Genomic DNA, 22,073 nt, shown 5'->3' on the forward strand with positions numbered 1-22,073 from the left:
GGCGGTCTCATCTCAAGCGATCTTTACCTGATTGTGATTTGCTCTGGACTTTGTGATCCAATGATCTGGAAGGCAAACATTCAACAAAGTTTTTTTTTCCCTGCTTAAAAAGGAGGATATTAAGAAGTGATCTGCTTGTAACTGTTTTCTTTCTTTCTCCCCTGTCTCACGCCCCCATCCTGTTTCATGATGCTGCATTAATACTGCTGACGGCTTTTAGAACATTCAGATATCTGTCTGGTACAGTCTAGTGAACATTACATCGCTTCACGGACAACTTGGCCTGGGAATAACACCTCAAAAAAACATCCCTGCTCCTACTTCTTTCCTGGATATTGCGTTGGTGGACCCCTCCTTGACAACTTCACTCCACATATCCTGACTGTCTCAGTAGAAGAGACGGCCGGGGATATTGTCAATGACATGCGAGCCATCGCACACAATGATTAGAATTAATGCCGGCTGGGAGAATGAATAGCGGAAGACTTCCCAGGAAACATCGCATTGACTTCAAAATTAAACCAGGATGCTCCAATGTGGCATTGAATGCTTCTTGTCTATAAGTGTGCAGGGACTCATGTTGGGGTGTGTTTTGTAGGAATCTGATCTTCAGATAATGATGTCAAATGAAAAAAAAAAATTCTCACCCTCCTTTGAAGTCCCTCTGTGTATCTACGAATGTTATCTTTTCCATTTGGAGGTTTAGACAAAATAATAAGTCTTTTATTTCTCTTTAGGCTGAGTTTTCAGGGGGAAAGATATGAATATTTGAGAAAATGGTTTATCAAAAAACATAACTACATGAACTGCACTGCAACTTGTGCTGGAAATGCATAGATGCAAAGAATACCAAAAGCAAAAATTTTCTTGGTATAGTTTGGCCACATTTGATTTTTCCATTTTGGAATGTTTTTTTTTTTTTTTTTTGGGGGGGGGGGGCGGGAAAAAGGGGGAAAAAGACATCCTTGGAGGCACACTGACTTCATGTTTATGGTTAACTTGTTTGTGGCCCTCAAGAGATCCTTTGCTGCCAAAATTTATCTTTTGAGAGCGAAATACTCTCTTCATACTTGACGAACGACTGACTGGGGAGTTTCTGAGCATCATTTAAAGTTAGGCTGTAACTCTACCCCTAGAATAACTGATTTATAACTCTGCCCACAAACAAAAGGTTACAGTTTGTTATTCCAAAAGTTTGATCATACGAAAATGATAGAAGTTTCTTTATTTCGAAGGTTTATTATTCCAAAAATGAAAAAGAATTGATAATTCCAAAATGAAATAAGGTTTATCATTCCAAAGCCTCATTGGTACACACTGTCTTTGCATTCCTGGAGAAATGAACCATACTTCATTTATGGATTAACAAACCTTCAGAATAAAGAACCTTTGCTTATGTTCAGATTAACAAACTTTTGGAATAACAAACATTATTTCATTTTCAGATTAACAAACCTTATTTCATTTTTGGAATTACAAGCATTTGGAATAATGCTGCAAATGTTAGGATTAATACTTCCTTTTTCATTTTTGATTTAACAAACCTCAAGTACAGTAAATTTGTGTGTTTTGGAATAACAAACCTTATTTCACTTTCAGATTAACGAACATTCAGAATAACGAACGGCACCCATCGAACAAAGTTCCTTCCTTTCAGCTATGACCACTGTATATAAACCATGGTCATACTTTGTGATCAAGTCCTACATTGTCAGTGCGGTCCACATTCCCTGTTTACAACAAGCTCTCTGGAATACTGAATTCACGAACACCTGTTGCTGCATTTGAGCTCAGTTTTATTTTATTACCTACTTTAAAGGAAATTTAAAGGGATATTTTACATCAGGGAGTGCATTACTCTGAAGAGAAGACTTAAGTGCAGGGGAAAGTGATTTTGAAGTCGCAGCAGATGAACGCTGATCACTCTTAAAGTGTGAAAATCAATAAATGTATATAATCTATGAATAGCTAAGCAACCCTAATGAAACAGGTCTAGGGTATTTTGAGCAAACTCGTACAAATAAGGGAACTTGATATGACCTTTTGCCTGTCTACGAATCATCTAAAATCTTAAGTGGCACCCTCTGCCCATATCTAACTAAATGCCATGATTATATGACTATAAAATCCTTACTGTCTTATTCCCAGCCAATTTTGGTCACAAAAGATGAATTCAAGGTCTTTGTGGCACAAACCTCCCCCTCCCCCCCCCAAAAAAAAAAAACAACCTCTATACCTACTTGAATGATATGAAATTGTGTTATGCCCTTTTTGAGAACTTGAGCAAAACCACAGAGAATAATGTGCCTCTGAAAAAAAAAGAGTAAATCGGATGCATTAAGAAACACATGGTACATGAAGTCATATTTGTACGACTATCAAGGCTTTCCTAGAGTCCCACACATAAGCTTTGATGGCAGCTACCAAACTGACATTCAAATGATCTAGGTATAATACAAAATTTTTCAAATTCAATCTAGAGTACTGACTTGTTGTCTCAGTAGCTGTTTCTTCTTTTAAAAGACTACCTCTGGTAGAGTTTATTTCCCTTCAATGACAGGTCAGGTCAAGAAGATACTGCCTCATAAACATTGTGTAAACATCATCAAAGAAATATGAGATTATGCTTAGTATTAAAGTGGGCTGCTAACTTTACGAGACATGCTATACATCTAGTGGCATCTTAACCGTGCTTCATACAGGCTGAACTTGTATCTCTAATCTTGAATTACTCCTTGCAGAGTGTCCTATTGGTATTACCAACATGTGAATTTAATCACATACAGTGAAAACTCTACACTTATGAAATGGTAATAATTCTTTAATAACTGTTTTATGTAATAAAAAAAAATTAAGAGCAGGATGGATTACCTACAGAGCTGCTGGTGGCACAATGCATTTCATAATGCATTTTATTATCTCCTCCTTAACAGTAATACCACTTATAGTTGATATCAAATTATCTATATTTCTTTGCAATAATTTGATTAAATCATTGATGGTTAAATTGTTCATGTTTATGATCATAATTGATGTATACTTAATGATTTGTAAGGATAATACTTTTCAAATAAAATCATTTTTGGAAGGTCTTTTGGTAATGTTATATCAATTTTGTGAAAAATGCAGAAATCAAATCCAATTCAATCCAATCCAATCCAATCATATTGATCACTGACGCATGATCTTGAACCATCACATCATTATAACATAATTATATGCAGTTGAAAATGTGTGCTGCTGTCCTGGATTTTTTATCATGAGCCCAGAGTTAATAGAGGCATAAGCCCTGTAGACAGATATACAAATGTACTGAGCGGTTTGGGAGATTCAAGAGCTCTACATTTTACAACACCTTTTCACACTCATGACTTCAAATGATAGCACTTTCCGCAAAGGTATCTGCACTACCAGTCAAGCATGTAGGCCTACATCTGCATTATTGTTGCTTTGGTAACTCAGGGAGGTGGCATCTTCCCACCTCCCTGGGTAACCACAGCTATCGGGGAAATAAAGAGATTGGAAATCCTTGTAAGTGGAGGGATCTGTATTGTCTTTCTCTTTCTTCTTCTTTTCTGGCATATAATGGGAAGATGGCTTTCTTTATTGGGCTACAATCAGACACTTCGCTCACTTGCCAAAAGTCTGTATGATATTATCTGTTATTACACAATTATCTAGATGATTACCAATGATGAATAGTAAGAAAGAAAGAAAAAAAATATATATAGCACAAACATACAACATTGGCCAATGAAAATGTGTTTTCTGGGACTTAATAGATGAAAAAATGGGGGGGGGGGGAGTATATATTTGCCCTTTTAAGAGTCTTTATGACAGGAAGACAATGATTCATACCCGCTGTTAAAATACAACAAATAAAAGAAACAACTAATTTACCCCACCAAAAATCCTTTTCTATAAAAGGGAAAACATTCAAGTTGATTGCAGAGTGTACTAGAAATTGATGCAGATGTTATAGATTGCTTTTTTGAAGGAGTGTCCACAAGGAAAAAAAAAATGGCATTTTGTTTCAATAACAACTCTTCAGGGACACTGACAAGCATTTAATAAAAAATTCCTGACAGGAAGATGGCTTGAAATACATTGCGTATGACACTCATCATGACAAGCAGAGGATTCCGATATTTGATGGATCTACTGCTGAAAGCAAGCCACCAATATACTTCTACTTTATTTTCCATACAAAGGCTACAAATAAGGATACCAAAGTGCACAGAAGAAACAAATAAGACAGATGTCAAGCAGACTTTTTCAAGCAATAGCAATCATGAGTACACAGAGAATAAAATTGCCTTTTTGACATACAGCAGGTACATTTAACACCACCTTGCAATACCAGTCCATATAAAAGAGATGAAATAGGGAGGAAAAGTGGTTATTGGTTTTCTCAATAATAGGCTGAATATTACCTCCCCTCAAGTCCGGAGAAGCACCAACGTAGTGGAATGTTTGAGTGTTGATGACGTCTATGATGGGACTGACTACCCGTGTGGAATCCTTTGGACAGAAACAGGGATGCGAGGTTGGAAGAAATGTGGGGCGACACGTAAGTAAGCGTGCCGGGGGAGCAGAGGTAAGGAGACGAAGAGAAACGAGTGCAGGATGACAATGAAAGTTTTGTCGGATGTGTTGTGGAAATCGGTGCGTGCAGCGAGTGACCATGTAATAGATATCAATTAGGGATTTGTGATTTTTTTTTTAAAGTTACAAAGTTTAAATGAATCAGAGAAAGTTGAAGCACCGGGGAAAGACATTTGAGATAGGAACAGTAAGAAACGTGAGTATTGATACACAGGCACAAACCAAGAAACAAACAACCAAAGCATTATGAAGTGCAGTAATAGAGCAAGAAAGAAACAAAAACAAAACCCAAATAGAGGAATAAAGTAGAGGAAAAACACCTCAGTTTGTGATGGCAAAGAAATTATAAATTAAGTGCAGTCAGATATTTTAGCAGAGAATATATGTGTACAGGTAAGGAGGATACATTTGCAGGTTTAATCAATACAAATAATCCACAAATGTGTTGCATAAACAGCGCACCCAGCGAAATAACAAATGATACGTGCATTCAATGTGAGAGGGTGCCGCAAACAGTAATGAGAAAAGCAGTTGAAAAACGTCACATGCAGCGAGATATGAAAATTGTTCACAGTGGATGATGTGTCATCATCAGCACAACAGCACAAGACATGATGTATATTAAGGCATAATGGGTGCATTATTGAGAAAGCAGACACGGTAAATAAAGGCACCGCCAAACACACACGTAAAAACACATCGTAGAGTGGAAGACGATGACAGACATTGATAATCACAGTGCATCAAGGCATGCACATTGTTAGCGCGAAACACAGCAAGACATCACACAAGACATAGCGCAAAGTTTCGGGGGCATGGTGTGAGTTCAGGGGACATAGCATAAGGTAGAGATGGTATTTGAAAGAGAGAGAAGAGAGGGGGAGGGGGATAGAAACACAAAGAGGAAAAGAACATGGAATCACGGTTAGTTCTTGAAATAGGTAACATTTCATGAACACTACTTTTTTTTTTCCAAGAGCAAGTTAAAGGAATTTTGAACTGCAAACACATATCAGCAACTACGAAATATTTCAGATATTACATAATTTTTATTTGACATTTTGCTTTATTTCTGCAGCAATGATTTGCATTGATGAAGGTAATATCTCAGTCAAATTAAAAAAATAGGAAAGACAAGCTTTGTACAGTCAAAGTAGTAACAAAAAATATAAAGGCAAATTTTTCACTTATTCCACAAGCCATGTTAGTGGCATATACGATTATGTATATAGTGCATACAGTAACAGCACGGCTTTTGCTCATTTTGCTTTCACTTTTATACATTCTTGGCTCACCTATTCCACAAAATTTACCGCATTGTTTACACACGACAAAAAATATGACTGTTCATAGTCTAGATATTTGCGCTTTCTGCTTCCTCATCTGAAAAAATAACAACAACAACAATTAACACCAAGTTCGTAATCACAGTCATTCAATGCATATCTCTTTGACTCCCCTTCAAATACACACATATGTTTGGAAATATTGTGTAAACATGATTTCACAATTTCATAATTTTAGTAATTGCAGGATATGACAGTTAGGAGGGAAAAGGCAGAGGCTTGATCTTTTTTTCACATTTCAGTGAGAAGGGAATCAGCTGTTTAAATAACAAACTCTCAAACAGCTAATACCCTTGGACCACTTTACATGACTTGTTTTATCAGACAAATCAATACTACTAAACATTGCATCCATCACGTTGATTTCCTATAACATTATAGCGAAAGTACCACAATTCACAATGCTGCTTGATTCGCACATCATCTGCATCTTAAAAGTACTGTATACACCATATATCTAGCGAGTCTAATTTTTGTCAATTCATTTCTTTGGTAATTACTGACAATTCTGCGAGTAATTGAATGTGATCATGGAGTATAAAGTAATGAATGAAGAAATGTATGCGTGCTCGTCAGATTCATGCTGGGATCAGAGTTGATATTTTCACATGTTCTTAAATTTGCGAGTAGTATCCAACTTGCAAAATGCACGAAATTAAAAACCCTGCGAAATATATGAGTATGGCGTACACAGTATCAAAATTAAAGATTCGAGTAAAATGAATGAATTTTTGCAGTTCAACAAGACAGCATCATACTACAAGAATTGGCTTACTAACTTCTTTGGCAAGGGGCACACATCTGGAATCACTGAAATTATGTATTGAGCAAATGTCTTCATACATTTTGAAACAAATGACATGAAAGGAAATTCAGATGGAAACACAACTTCAGACTTCCTCCTAAATGAAAGTCAATGCAGTGATTGATCTACTTTCATGAAATTTAAAATTTATGTAAAGATTTATTACGAGTATTCATCTATCAAATACTGCATCACATTGAAGTTAATCAGAGTCTGAAGACTTGACTCGAAGTATTCATTAATTACCATGGCACATTGTTTAAAGGTTTCCATGGCTCTAGAGAGATAGTCAAGCCCAGACAGACAGACAGACAGACAGACAGACAGATAGATGCAGTCTTGGTCTGCTGAACACCAGCAGCTATAGTTCATCGACCCTGACTGATGACATCATACATCATGGCCAGCTCACTGCTCATGATGACAGATTAATTAAACGTCAAGCTCCTAGTCTAGGTTAAAGATGGCAAAGTTTCCACCTGTCCACCCCACCCCCCTCCCTCCTCTCAGGGCCCCTCTTCCCTGATGAATTGTGATATCAAATCAAAATGCAAATCAACTCTCCCATATCAGCAGAAGCACTCTAAGGTAGATTTCATTGCAGAGGCTAGGGACCCTCTAGAATTGAACCTGAAGTGAAGGGCACAGTCGCACTGTCTTAAAACAAGCACGTGGTAGTGTGCTGATGCAGCAACGTACGGAAAGCAAATGACAAATGAAAACTTTCCCCCGTAAGATGAACCATTTCTTTTTCTGTCGTTGTCACATCACATTAAAGGGAAAGTCACCCTGAAAAGATTGTTGAATAGAACGATAAAATTAGTGGAACAGGATCATGCAAATTTCGTCGTAAAAATGTGCGTGACGGCGCAATACCAGCAGACATCTATAATGAATGCACAATATGATACCCGTGAAAGGTATGCCTATTTTGCCCTTGTTTTAGTCTGTGGACTGAATTCAAAATAAAATGCTGGATTTGATTTGAATTTCCCTTGTGAATTCCGGCCATTGATTCTGCAGATACGGCAAGATTTTCACCAGCACGAACCTCACAGGTATGTCAAGTCACAGGCGGTGTGATACAAAGACATTATGGAGGCGTCCCACAAAGACTCTATCTCAGAAATTTAGTCAGTTTTGCAGAAATTACCTACACTTTTACACCATTAATATTCTCCCATGCATTTTTCTTACAGTTCCGAAAGTAAAAACTCTAAGGGCAATGATTTTATCCACTTTACGTGGAACTTTGTTCACAAAAAAAGGAGCAATCATTGTTTTTTTAATACAATTGTCATGTGTCAAGAGGAATTAGAGGCCTATACATAATATGTATCTTATGGAGACAGAGCTATCTAAAGATAGTGATTAGCATTCTTGGTCTAAAGACTCAATAACCTTTGCACATTTCTTCTGAGTTTTACTCACTTGATTAAATTCCTGATGCGTCCTTTCCTCCCACCTCCTTTTCAGATTTTGAAAACAAACCTCATCAATGCATCTTCATTTTGTGGGTAATGAATGAGTCTTTCCCGGTTATTCAAACTTTTCTTCAGATTTTCCAAATTGCCCTCTCCATGGTTTTCAGTTGAGTGACTAAGAGTTAATAATTGTCCCTCAAGGGAAGAGTAAATCAACGAGACATTTTATCCACTGCTCTAGCTCACCACTTTATATTGCAGCACTGATGACAAGCTAACTGAGTAATTTTGTCAGATATTGATGATAGTGTCTCCGACAACCTTGCTGATTCTATGAAGGAGATCCTAAACATTAGCATTTCTGTGTCTACGATATGCTATCATTTGCAGAGTATCAGAAGAATATTTAACATGGATGATTGATGGTGATATCAAGAAAATATGAAAGAACAAATATGTTGTCTGTAATGAAATTGGTAAGATCATTTCTGTATATCAATTTGTTGTCTTTCTTTTGTTGAACCTTCACTGAGAGTGCCCTAAACTGCAGAAACAACAACAACAACAACAACAACCAGGAATTCAAACTTTATTACAGGTACTGCATATTCTATCAACTGCTTTTATTATCTTCAAAACACAACAACCCAGAATGAATGAGGGATTTGCAAACATGTTTTCTACATTTGATATGTCCAATGCACATTAGAATACAACTTTAATGGTGTCAAATATGCACTAACCTCGCACATTCTTAAGATAAGATCAAGACAAATTCCCCAAGTTACAGACAATTTACTGATATTCACCATTTTTTTAAGGGGGGGGGGGAATGAGTTGCAATCGGTATAACCTAGGAAAATATGGCAAGGGTATTGTCTACAATCCATAAGATCTGAAATGTGCACTGAACAATCAAAGAATCTAATCCATGAGGAAGGAAGGTTAACAATCGACCCAAAACTAATGAAATTCAGATGAGTTTGTGCCGTCGAGTGGGCTTAAAAGGCACCATACTGCTTCCTTCTATTGTTATAGCAGGATGGAGAACACATGTAAGACAGGCGTGCTGCGGAGAAAGGAATCGGGAGCTGACGAGATAAATGACCTGCAGAACAAGTGCAGACGATATGTATAGTCATGAAGTGGCTGCTAATTTGTGAGTCAATGGCTTTCAAACTGACGCTGAGCCGTGACAATTGATATGAACAAACTTCTCTTTGAGAGCCTTTTAGACGACTAGCATAGGAGGACAGGAAGATCTGAGAGAGAGAGAGAGAGAAGAGAAAGAATTTAGGTGCTTGCCTCAGATTCCTGTTTGACAAGCTGGCCATACTAGAATCATAGTTATTCAACTGTCTATTAAAGTCTAACCAAGTGCTCCTTAAGAAGCTTTTAATAAGAATAACGGTTTTATACAGGCTATAACTCTTCCCCTTTTAACGGGATATCTCCTGCTTTGAGGTCATTTTATACATATTTCACATGTATATTTCATGTATTTTCATATATATATTTGGGTTTCATTCCCTGTTAACACATATGACATCATTAGTCAATGCAATGTGCACACTGTGAATCATTTTAAAGGCAGAGTAGTTTGAATGTCATACTGAAAGGTACTGCATGGGTTACCAGACAACATTAGATCCCATCAATGGCTAGCCCAGGGAGAAAGGCCACCTAATACTGCTATCACCATTCACAAATTGGATGATGAACTATACAATCTTCAATTTATTCTTTTATTTTTCTGGGACATCAAGAGAGCACTCTACACTAGCCCTTTCAGAAGGCATAAAAGACATTTTAAGAGTATGCACATCTTAGTAACAAGTCAAGGGAATGCAAACTTTTGTTCAAACTTTCACTGATGTGCTTCTTCGTATACTTTACATTCCCAATGCCACCTCGATGTCTGAGAAAGATTGTTCTACAAACATGATGTCAAGTTTATAGTCTTAGCTGAAGTGGCTGTGATGAAGAATGAGTTGATTACTTCTGTGAATGAGCCGCTTGAGACATGCAAAAGTGTGCGATGATAATTGGATGCTGAATTAGTAAAGTGGTCTACAGGGAAAACAACATTATTGATCTGTCAAGTCCGTGAAATTTTCTGTGGCACGGTAGTGTATCTTTTTATTATAATCTTTATCATTCTTTGATAGCATTTCATGAGATCTCATGATGTTGGTTAAAGGGACTGTACAGTTCTGGTTGAGGTGAGGATTTAGCTTTTAACATTTTGCGAGATATTCAGAAACCACTATATGAGATGGCAAAGAGCATGCAATTCTAAGGAGAATCATAAGTTATTTGATGAAAATCGGTTTTGAAATGGCTGAGATATCCAAAAACAAGGAGAAACAAAGAGATCTTAATAAAAGACGTGGCCTGTAGCTTTTCATTATTATCACTTTTTGGGATATCTCAGCCATTTGAAAACCAATTTTCATCAAATAAACATTGAATCCTTCTTGAAATCACATGCTCTTTCATATTTCATAAGAGGTTTCTCATTATCTCACCTAGGAATGTAATAAACCTGAATCCTCACCTCAACCAGTACTATACAGTCCCTTTAGATATCACTGTTTATATCGGTTGCAAAATTTTCAATAGTTTCTCTGATTCCTGTGTTCATACTTGATTGTTAAATTGGCAACACTTTTAGAGGATTACAGTTCCATCTTTGCTTCTTTCCTCATGGAGAGACTTAATTTCCCTCCATATATAATATATCATGACATAAGATGTAGGCCTACAGGCAAATTATAAGGTGCCAATCTAAAAATGACAAGATGATTATTCCTGCAGCAACATTCCCCATGAAAATGTTTTAGAGGATTCAAGTTCCTTTTTCCCTCTTAAATTTCACAATTTTTGCCACTTTCTTTCTAAATTCTGTGCTGATACAACAATTTTGACAAGTTCCATCTAAACTTAGATATGCATTGATTTGCAGCGATATTCCTAAATTGGCAACATGTTTAGGTGATTTGACCATGTTCTGATGGGATAATGCAGCAGATATTAGACATACTCTGATTGAAAGTGATATTCCCAAATAATTGACAACCAATTTTACTCTGATTGAAAGTGATATTCCGAAATTGACAACCAATTTGGCAACATTTCAGACATGTTCCGATTCAAGATGCAGACGACCCAGGGCAGCACATTTCATTTTTGTAATGAATCTGATGAAATCTCTGATAATTGAAAAAATTGGGAGAACGCATCGAGAACGTGAAGGGAAATTCCACTCTTATTTCTGCTTATTAGTGCCACATGGGGGGGGGGGGGGGAGGGGAGAACACTCTATGTAAAATTCAACCCCACAATTTAAAGATAGTTTCTTCTCTCAGGGGTAAATGTCACTGAAAAAAAAAAATTAAAAAATCCTTTAGTGCTTATATGTTTGTCAGTTCTACCAGGAGCCCAAGTGAGGCTAAATGAATGGACATGACACTGCCATATAGTGCTAAAAACTATCAACAGCAAGTGTGCCACACAATTGCCAAGACCTATTCCTCAACAGTTCAGTTTTGTGTGGATGGTAAATACCATTTGATGTTGGTTGGCACGGCAAACTGAGGTTGCCATGACAGAATTGACGGTTTAAAGACCCGGTAGTAAGGGAATTCATGGTTGGCCCAATTCATTCGCTGCCCACCAGGGTACATTAAAAAACCATGAATAGCACTGGTCAGCGAATACTGTATAAGCTGTTATTTTCCCGAATTTCACGAATCACTGTTGGACTGCGAACAACACGCAAAATTGTCACCATGTCAATGAGTAATAGTGCACCTGATATCATTTGTGTCAATACACGGAAACAAAATCTCGCGAAAATGTCTATGATCTCCTCATTTGCGAAAATATCTGTACGCGAAAATAACAGCTTATACAGTATGTGCATTGAGGCTTACACCCATCGGTAATGGTCGACTGCTGCTGAGATTCTTCGGTTGTGTGTGTACTTACAGAGTGATCAGTTGTAAAACTGTACACGATTCGTTACAGCAATCCTCGAATATTATCCACTACCGGGTCTTTAACGTTCACTTTGCTTCCACTTCAAATCAAATACCACGGCATGCTCTACTCTCTGGGATGTTGCTTGTGCTGCTCAAACTGACAGAGGACAAGACAAATGCTAGATCTCTCCAGTTACAGCAATCGGGATCCCGCATTTCGACAAACTCATGTTAACGATGTGTAAGGACTGCTGAGCGATGTATCCCTCCTTTCTCACAATTCTTTGATGTGTGCTAGCCTATATCCATGAGCAGATGCTTTTGTTCCAAAAAATAACGTATCATCAAAGATGTATTTTGCACTATTTCCACACAGCATTGCAATAGTTTACCTGTATTGCTAAATACAACAGGATGTCAACCTCGGTTCGTTACTTTGTGTATTTTGAATTGATTCTACTTTGTTATTTTTCTTGCAGGATCTCAAGAATAACAGTGTATAAACCACTGATGGGGCTAACCTAGGTAACGAATACTGAATAAATTAATAAATAAATAAAGTCTATCCGTCACTTTCTAGGTGATGAGAAAAAAAAAAATGTTCACTTGACCTTTGACATTTGACCTCATGCCCCAAAACTCTCTCTGGAAAATCTTTATTTGGTAGTACATGTATACACTAAGTTTCAAGAAAATAACTTCAGGCATTGCATAGATATGGGGGAAATAGTGAAATTTTGAACATTTGAACTTGACCTTTTGACCTTTGACCTTGAGCATGTGCACCCAACAGTTAATAGGCACAACTTTGCCCACTCATACATATACATGCCAAGTTTCATTAGGATACCTCAAATGGGTTTTTAGTTACGCCGTCCACAAAATTGATTATGGACAGAAGGATGGGCAACCCGAAAACAATGCCTTCGGCGAAACTTCGTGGCGGAGGCATAAAAATGGGATTGCCCTTGAGATACAGAATATAATCACAAACACAGTGATATGTATAAAATGACAAAATCAATTATGATTGACTGAATAAGTTATGAGCATTGATTTAAAGGCTGTCTACACTTGCATCATTTTGAATCTGAGAGGGTAGTTTGTTCCAAAGAAATGGAACAATGACAGAAAATGCCCTATCACCAAAATGCCCTATCACCATAACGGGTACAAGTGTGACAACCACATGATAATTGCAGAGCACAGGAAGAAAGAAAAAAAGAGGTTGGGTTAAAGTAAAGAAGCAAAGAGATCTCAAGTTTTTGAGATAAGATGGGGCAGTGCTATTGAATACCTTACAAACCATCAGAAGGACTTTAACCCGTTGAGGATGGTTTGATTTTGCCATAATACGTATTTCCCATAGACGCTTGCCTGAATATATTCGGGACTCATCCTCAACGGGTTAAAGTTGATATGTTGTAAGGGGAGCCAATGGAGGAATCGGAGAATTGGAGTAATGTGGTCTTCTTTTTTTTTAGGGTCACAAGTCTGACAGCTGTATTTTGAATTCTTTGTATATAGTGGTGCAATAAGTGAGGAAGGGGGCCAGCGAAAAGGGAACTGCAGTAATCAAGATGAGAAGACCATGAATACATGAATGAGACATTCAGTGGAAGACTGATCCAAGAAGTTGCATGTCCTGCAAAAGGAGCATGTCAGTTACTTCAATCGACTGGACGAGTGCAAAGAAATTGGACCACCAGGAATAAAAGTTAGGTGTCAGATGCGGTGTGTATGAATAGTTAACTATGATATCACCGCCATGTCATTTTCTCCCACTTACAAAGCGAGCTGAGGTCTGAGCTATTAGGTAATGCTTGTTTGGTGGTTTTTGGATCAATAGGCATGAAATAGCTGTGCTTGTAAAGGAATTGTATCCCTGTCCCATTTGGTTGAGATACGTACATTCATCAGCGTGCGCCCACACACATCGGGCAGGGTTTCTCCGTGTTTTGATCCTTATACCAGTGAGGCTGTGGTCTAGGGTCTTTGTCTAATATAAGGACACCTGGTATTTACTCTGAGTCTGACAAGACACTGTCTTACAATAGGCTTTTGCGATTGGGCTGAACGTGTTCATAATATAAAGTCTGAAGTGTTTAGAGAGCAGTGAATGACAGAGTACTGTGGAGGTATATGGAAGTCAGTAGAGGCACAGTCAACACAAGAATGTGTGCATCTATCCTAGCAACTATGATTTGAGGGATATGAACCATGTAGGGTCAAGTTTTATTTTTGCCAAACTTACAGCAATTTTACAAATCTTATCTCATGCTTGCAAAACATCTCTCTTTAAAAGGGTTAAATTTCCACCAGAAGACATAAGCCTATGTGATTTATACTTTATACAGACACACCTGTCTTACAGTGGCCGCCCAATGGATATGAAAAAAATGGGTGTTATAGGCAGGTGGCCGCTATAGACAGGTTCTTTAACATGCTTTTTCTCTCGGAGGGAATTGTTTTTTATTGGTTGTATATGGCAGGTGGCCAATATAGGCAGGTGGTCACCAACACAGGTTTGACTGTACCTTCAATTTTCTTTAAAGATACTGCTTCTTACTGATAGATTTTTGCTGTTACAGATGCTGTTTATTTTTAGACTGTATACTACCTCTCATGAGTCTGTAATAGTGTAGTAACCTTCACACAAATCCTTGAATGAAAACAAAGAACAAAAACCCTATAATTAAATAAGGATTGTAGGCCCTAAATCTTTAACAGACATACAGACAAGCAGAAACATTGATATTTGAACAGCCATTGGTAATGACATTATATCATTACGAATTCAATGAGTTGGTAAGCCTCATCATTCTGTTATGACCGGATTTGCCTGTATCTTATTATCCCTCTGAATATTTTGTTGAGGTTTTTTTCACAGTATTGGAGATGTGAGGCAGATGCCCTCATTTTAAAACCCATTGTGGTTACACTACAGAATCAATCCACCAATGTGGATATAAATTGCCTGCACATCAAGCCTTTGGTACTTATTTCCACATCGTCACATGTACACAAGAATTTGAATACCTCTGTGCACAGTAATAAGAGCAACTGGATGGATTGTATTATGCTCAGTCAAAATATTTCAATATTTGACAACAAATTTTGAGCCTTCCGTCACAAAATCTAGCACTGCTCTGACATAAGCATTCACACATGCTTTTCAGATCATGATTATTTGCCTCATACAAACTGAAGTGTGAAGCAAAATAAGCTACTATAGCTATGACACATGTTTATTTACTTGGCTAAATGGTTGAAAAAAAAATCTCTCTCAAATTGGTCACAGCATGACTACTTAAAATGAAAATGTTTGATATGAAGAAAAACTCCATGTGAGTCGTGATAATGATCAGCTTTTTTTGACATAAGTGCTTTTCAATGTGCACAAAGTCTCCTTAAAGAAAAAAAAAACCTGATATGATCTGTCGCTTTAACATACAACAATGTGATCTGTCAGAGATTGCTGTTGATGCACTACTTATAATAGCTTCCCTTGAGCTATTGCATATTAATCATCCAGGGGATATTTTAAGACTAAAACCACAGTGTTTGAGCCACCCAACTGTGACTGTGTCATTGAAAGGTGTTCACTCATTCAACAAGCAAGGTAATGATAACATTTATTTTGCCGTGATATCTGAATTCTCAGCCCTTGGATATTCCATACTGACTGGTATCAACAATACGGGCAGGTCTTGAAAAAGATATTTGCCTTTATAGGAATATAATCCCAGAGGAGTCAACACGAGAATCAGTCAATCACTTTGATGACAGACAGTCTCTTAAAGGTGTACTAAAGCCTCAAAAGAATTCTTGCCACATGAGGTACTTAACCAAGAAAGGATCACTTTTGTGAATGTTTGAGTAAATCACACACATAAAAATGCTATGACCATTGAAATTTTGATTTGCAATCTAGCTTGGCTTAGCCACATGTCTCTATCACATCTTTTAAGAAGACATACTTCCTTCTTGTCTCTGAAAAGATTTATAAGAGATTTCATGTCATCATGGTTCTTGCACAGACAGAAATTTACAATGTAACAGGAATACCAGAAGAGACAGAGGTATTTCTGTGTTTAAAAATATGTGTGGATTTCTGCCAGAGCAATGCTAAGGGTCACATGACCAAGACATTCATTCCTGTCAAAAAAGAAAAGGACTGTCAGATAGCTTTTAACCATCACACTATAATTTTTTTCATATCTGTTCGATTTTGTTTATATTTAGTAGATCTATGCCTTTAAACTCACCAAAAATAATCCCACTCCATAAAGTGCAAAGTACTCTTTTTCTATGCTGATGGAGAGAAATTGTTTTTCCAGTTACTTTAAACCTTTGAAGGCAATTCCAGTAGAGAAACATTCACTCAAAGCAGATTATAGTAGTTGAAGTTGCCTTGGAAACTGTACTCAATTGAGTACTTAAAATTCCATGGTGGTATAAATTATTTTATGAAATGAAACTATGCTATCAACATTTTGTAAGATGATCATATATCCAGTTGATACATCAATGGACAAAAAAAAAAAAGGTATTTCTGGTATCCTGATTAAAAAATGGATTATTTATCAATTGTGTTTTCTTAATGAGAAAATTATCACTTAAGCTTTCAGGAAACAAATATCAAGTCAATATAAAAACACAGAAGCATCAACTCTATATACTACACTAAGATATTTGACTTTTTGTGTGGACTCACCTGCTACTTACATCCATTTTCATGAATGAATACTCCAAAAAAAAAAAAAAGAGAGAGAGAGAAAGGTTTTTTTAAAAGAGATTCTTTTCAGGATCGCTTTATCATTTCACATTATATTCAAATTAGCGCATGTCAGTTATTCAAAAGATAGATTTGTCTCTCAGTCCTTTTCATCAGGCTTTTATCATGACAACTAATAAGTGAATCTATTGCTTTGCTCTCTGGCATTTGTCATTATCTACTGTACAAAAAAGCAATTAAGGTTTCAAAGGCAAAATTGCCCCTAACAAAGATACTGCTATCAAGGGACAAGCAGTCAATCCTCCACTAATATGATTTGCAAATAACCGTCCCATTAAAAAGCTATGCACAGGGGACATCCAAGGCAATATAAATAATGAGTTCTGCATTATCTATTAATCACTGATTGAAAGTAGAAAATTGTACCGGGATGTGTGTACAATTGATGTAAAATTAAGATTTTTTTTTTTCCAGGGCAGGAAGATCATCACTTGAATAATCAGGCAAATTCTAAACAGTTAAAATTTCATGAGCCAAAGTCATAGCTCTTGGTCAGGTAAAATGTAACAAAGTCCACAATCAGTAAAGATAAAAATATGATTCTAATTACCTTAAAACACATTTAATACAAGCTAATTGGAGGTGGTTAAGACAAAGTGATCATTCATCTGCAATATCATCTGCAATTATTTTTCTTATTCAAAATCCCTGCTTAAAATGTCAATGAAGAGAGAGAGAGAGAGAGAGCGAGAGTTTAAAAAGATAGAAAAACATTTTCCTCCAAAATTCATCATGGGAGAAATAAAGGTGAGAGATCTTTACACAGAAACGGGATGAAAATCTGATTTCAGGACATATTTTGTATGGAATACAAACAAAAAAGAATAAATGTTTCCATGGTAACATGGCCAAGATTTCTACCTTGACTTGTCCGCAGGATTTTATAATGGACAATCTAATACTATCCCATATTGCCCTCCAAAAAGTGTATGCTATTCTTTTCACAAATTAGTTAAACTCTGCACAAATTTGAAGTGATCTCTATGATCTCATCACATCTTTTTTTTTTTAAATCAGAAGAGCTTCCACAATCACAAAGAATCCCTTTGAAAGGAAAGCACACACATACTTAAACAGAACAAAGACCCACAAGCAACAACGCATTATTTCATTATATTGTGCTGACTTTTTTTTTTTGCTTCAGAAAGCAGCATGTTTTTATGACTACACATTGTACAGCATAAAAATGCTAGGCTATGTACAAGAATATGAACTGTAAATTTGTGATACATCAGCAAGAAGGGGGGGGGGGGATGGGCAGATGTTGGTAAGTAATTTGATACCCTCAACAAGTCACTTGCCCCACACTGGTCAAAACTTGTGATAGCTAGCTTTTCTTCTTTTTTTTTTAAAGACGAAGTTACAGCGGTTAGTATTTTGCTTTTGTTTTGTTTTTGTTTTTTGCTTTCCATCATACCCTGCAAGAGTATCATAAGCTGTTAACTCAAACCATATGAGTTAGGTAAATTTGCATAGATAACAGCTTTCATGAGATGGACAGAGACATGTGACCCTGGGTTTACATTAGTGAGCATCTGCTGATCATTATCACATTATTGATTAACAGCAGGACAAACACACATTTGGCAGCATCCAGCATTAAATCTTGCGTTATTTTGAACTCATCAACTGAATAAGTTTATCTTGTTTGTACAGCAGTGTACTGCAGATGTGATAAGAAAATGATGAACTAGGAATAGATGAATTAATGAATCAATCAAAACAATCTACATCAAACCATGCCTTTCATGATTGAAATATTAGTAATAAAATGCATTCATGGGCACCTAGCATTAATAGCAGACTCTGCTTTGAAGTTGAACTAGCTTGTGTAACAGAAAATACTTGTAATAATAATGAACCATCATCTATTGCATCAACAACAAAAAAGAACAGAAAAACTGTCTCCAGAGAGCAAAACACTTTGACAAAAATCTACACTATCTACTAATCACTATCTATCACTAAAAACAAAGAAATCTAGATCAACATGCAATGATTTCACTTGAATGTCAGCAGAAGAATGCACACAGCAGGAATAATCTGGTATTAGCTGCCCGTTTCTGCAGAGTACATGAAACGCGACAGTTAAGCAAACACTTGATGATAATTGAGGAGGCAAAGGATTAAAAAAAAAGAGCCTTCCACGTCGCTATACCTCCACGAAGATCATCCATTGCTCCTGTGTAGTTGAAAGTGTCCAGGTTGATGATGTCTATGGTAGGGCTAACTACAATCTCTGGGTTCTGTATCCTCCCAAAGTCAACAAGAGACAAACAGATAGGGATAAAAAGAACAAAAGAGTACATTTTTAATTATACATCTCAAAAGTCCAGTGGTAGAGAGAAAGGAACGGGAGCATCATTCTCCTCCCTCTGTGTTAAACCGTGATGACGTGACCTGGTATCGATTTAGACAGAACCTTTAAAATCTTGGTAGACCTTCGCATTTTGTGAGAAGGAGTTTAAGTGTCTGGAGTGCACTTACATTTGCATGAACCCATTTGGCAAAATGCTCTGGACTCTTCCAGACCACAAAAAAAAAGAAAAAAAAAAACATTCCCCATATATAGCTCCCCTTCGTCCTCCTAACACAGACCTACTTCTGAGAGATATTGCCCGACAGGTCGAAAACAAGAGATCAAAGTACTTTCTGGAATTTTCATGAAACATTACCGGAGTATTTCTGAGAGTTTATGGGATCTCTGCTAACCATAATGGGAGAATATCCCAACTTTTCCTATTCTCTTTCTTTTCTGATCCAGACAAGCACCACTCTTTTCTGTGCCACTGCAATACAGGGTACTAATTCAATTATTATCTCATACATTTTCTGAATGTTCTTGAATTTCGATGATATTTTACTTTCATGACTGATTCTACGACTTGATTATCCCGTCATTTTAAGATTGGGTCTAAAGTGGTAATGGTTCTAAAGGTGGAAAGTTCATACCCATGTTGAAATCTGTTCAAACACACAAGCAATTTTGGTGCTGATAATCCCCAAACAGATTTAATTTGAATTGGAAAAGAATACATTTCATTTTGAAATTCAACTCACTCAAACATCTAATCAACAGCCATATGATATTCCTTCTACATGCTTTGTTTTGTGTGGCATGTTGAGCACTTTGTTGCATTGGGTTCTCAGTGAGCCTTTGATTTGATGTCTCCCTTTAAAATGCACATCGTCAAAACACAAATTGAATTACATAATGAGGTTTGACGCGAGCACTGTCTAGATAAGAGCTAATAGCTCCAACGCAGACAGTCTTTCCTGCGGCACACTACTGTCAACAATCACCACACGACACCCCTAAAATAAAAATCAATGAAATGCATCAGACTTTTATGCATAGATGTTGCCAAGTGTTTCACGTCCAGAGGGTATGGTTGTATAATAATGCAGTGTCAACAGATAGTTGTCCTTTTGTTTTTTATACATACATATATCTTTAGAACGAGCCTATAGATAGTAAAGAATACAGTTCCAGAAGACTGTTCATGGTAGACATGTTGTTCAATACAAGGTGACCATGCAAGAAACATGGGCATAAAAAAAAATTAAAACAATATCAATAGGACAAATTGTTGTGCACTTGAACTTTCCAATTAACATTAATTTCAGCTGCAGACAACTTCCACATTCTGTGTATCTTTTAGCATCTCCTGACAACTGATTTGAATTCAGCTGTACACTATATAATTATCTGGTACAACAGACATAGGCCTACAAGGACTGAAATACTGCATGCTGGATGAACCAGAATACTGATTCTTATGGCTTGAGTTTAAAACACAAATGAAGTCCAATACAGCAAACTAAAGTAGATACCATAGTGAAAATCATCTATCTTGTACTTGCAATTTGATCAAACATGATGCAATGCTTTTATCACGTTGTGACATACTTTGATCAAAAAGTAGTCGGAAATTGACAGGGACAATCAACAGAAGTAAAGAGATGGTATACACATGGTATATTTGTGATTTGCTCAAATGCACTTTCAATACCATGATCTGATAAGATGGCATGATGCTTTGATTACTTGCTGACACATTTTGATCAAAAAGAGGTTGAAAATGCAAAGGGACTTTCCACCAAAAAAAAAAAAAAATCAAGAGATGGTTACACAAACACATTACTGTCATATCAAGTGGACTGCCCTTGAGCCTAAATCTTTTGTGTCAACACGGCTGTTTGTGTCAGTTCCAGTTCATAAATGATATTCTAGCTAGGTGCTTTCTTTTTTTGGTCTCCCAAGCTAGCCAAACGACAACTGGGTTAAAGTAGCATTTTTTGACAGTCGGTGGATTGAATTCATGTTCATCAACAATTCTGCGCCCCGGGCTTTTAGCTCCTAATTCGTGAGGATGTTCTGGAACAGGGACAGGTGACGTCAGACACAAGAAAAAAAAAAGAGACACCTACACTCGAAGGCATGGCACCATTTCTCCTCCACATTCGAGCACCACCCTAGCAATTAAACTCCTGCAACTGTACAGCTACAATATTGCGAGTATCTGAACGAAAGAAGTGCACCGTGAATTTGAGATTCATTACACAGACAACAGATCGATGTGACTGTTACAAAAGCAACTTGTGTTTTCAGGGGTTAGATTTCAATGTTGAGGGTGAATTAGATGATGTTCTTGAGAAATTAGTAAATTTCAGTTATACAAGCTGAAATGTTGGCAAACATCTGCAGTATGCGGAACTTATGACCGAAGAGAACTGAATAGGAATCGCACTCCAAATTCATTTGAAAATGTGTCAAGTGGAAATGGGAAAAGGGTTCATACTCCTTCCTTCGTTTCCTTCCCTTTCTCCCTTTTTTCCTCTTACCTGCCATTGTCTCTTGTTGTATGTAGTTTGTTTACTGTGAGCTTCTTCTTCCTGTGTGTGTTTCCATTCCATTCCATTTTCTCTACTTAAGTTCCATTCACACTTACCGAGTGCTCCACATTTCTAAAAGCTTTTCTTTTATGTGAGCCTCTCTTTTCCAATAACACAATCACTTTGAAAACAATTAGTTTCATATTATGAATATGTATATATGTTGTTGTAATACATTGCACGTTTTCGGTTTTCCTTGAACTGGTATCCACAACA

At 36.9% G+C, this 22,073-nt stretch overlaps 1 protein-coding gene across 1 annotated transcript in view; it reads right to left on the reverse strand.

The window, feature by feature from the left end:
* Positions 1–22,073, reverse strand: part of LOC139738421 (polypeptide N-acetylgalactosaminyltransferase 2-like) — a 166,508-nt gene that overhangs the window by 26,536 nt on the left and 117,899 nt on the right. Inside the window, exon 7 of the mRNA XM_071649061.1 lies at positions 4,434–4,521. Coding sequence (XP_071505162.1) covers positions 4,434–4,521 — 88 coding nt within the window. The remainder of the gene's footprint in view (positions 1–4,433; positions 4,522–22,073) is intronic.

This window comes from Diadema antillarum, unplaced genomic scaffold, assembly GCF_040938485.1.
Source record: "Diadema antillarum isolate AM-2024a unplaced genomic scaffold, OU_Dant_1.0 scf00000029, whole genome shotgun sequence".
NCBI classification, from domain to species: domain Eukaryota; kingdom Metazoa; phylum Echinodermata; class Echinoidea; order Diadematoida; family Diadematidae; genus Diadema; species Diadema antillarum.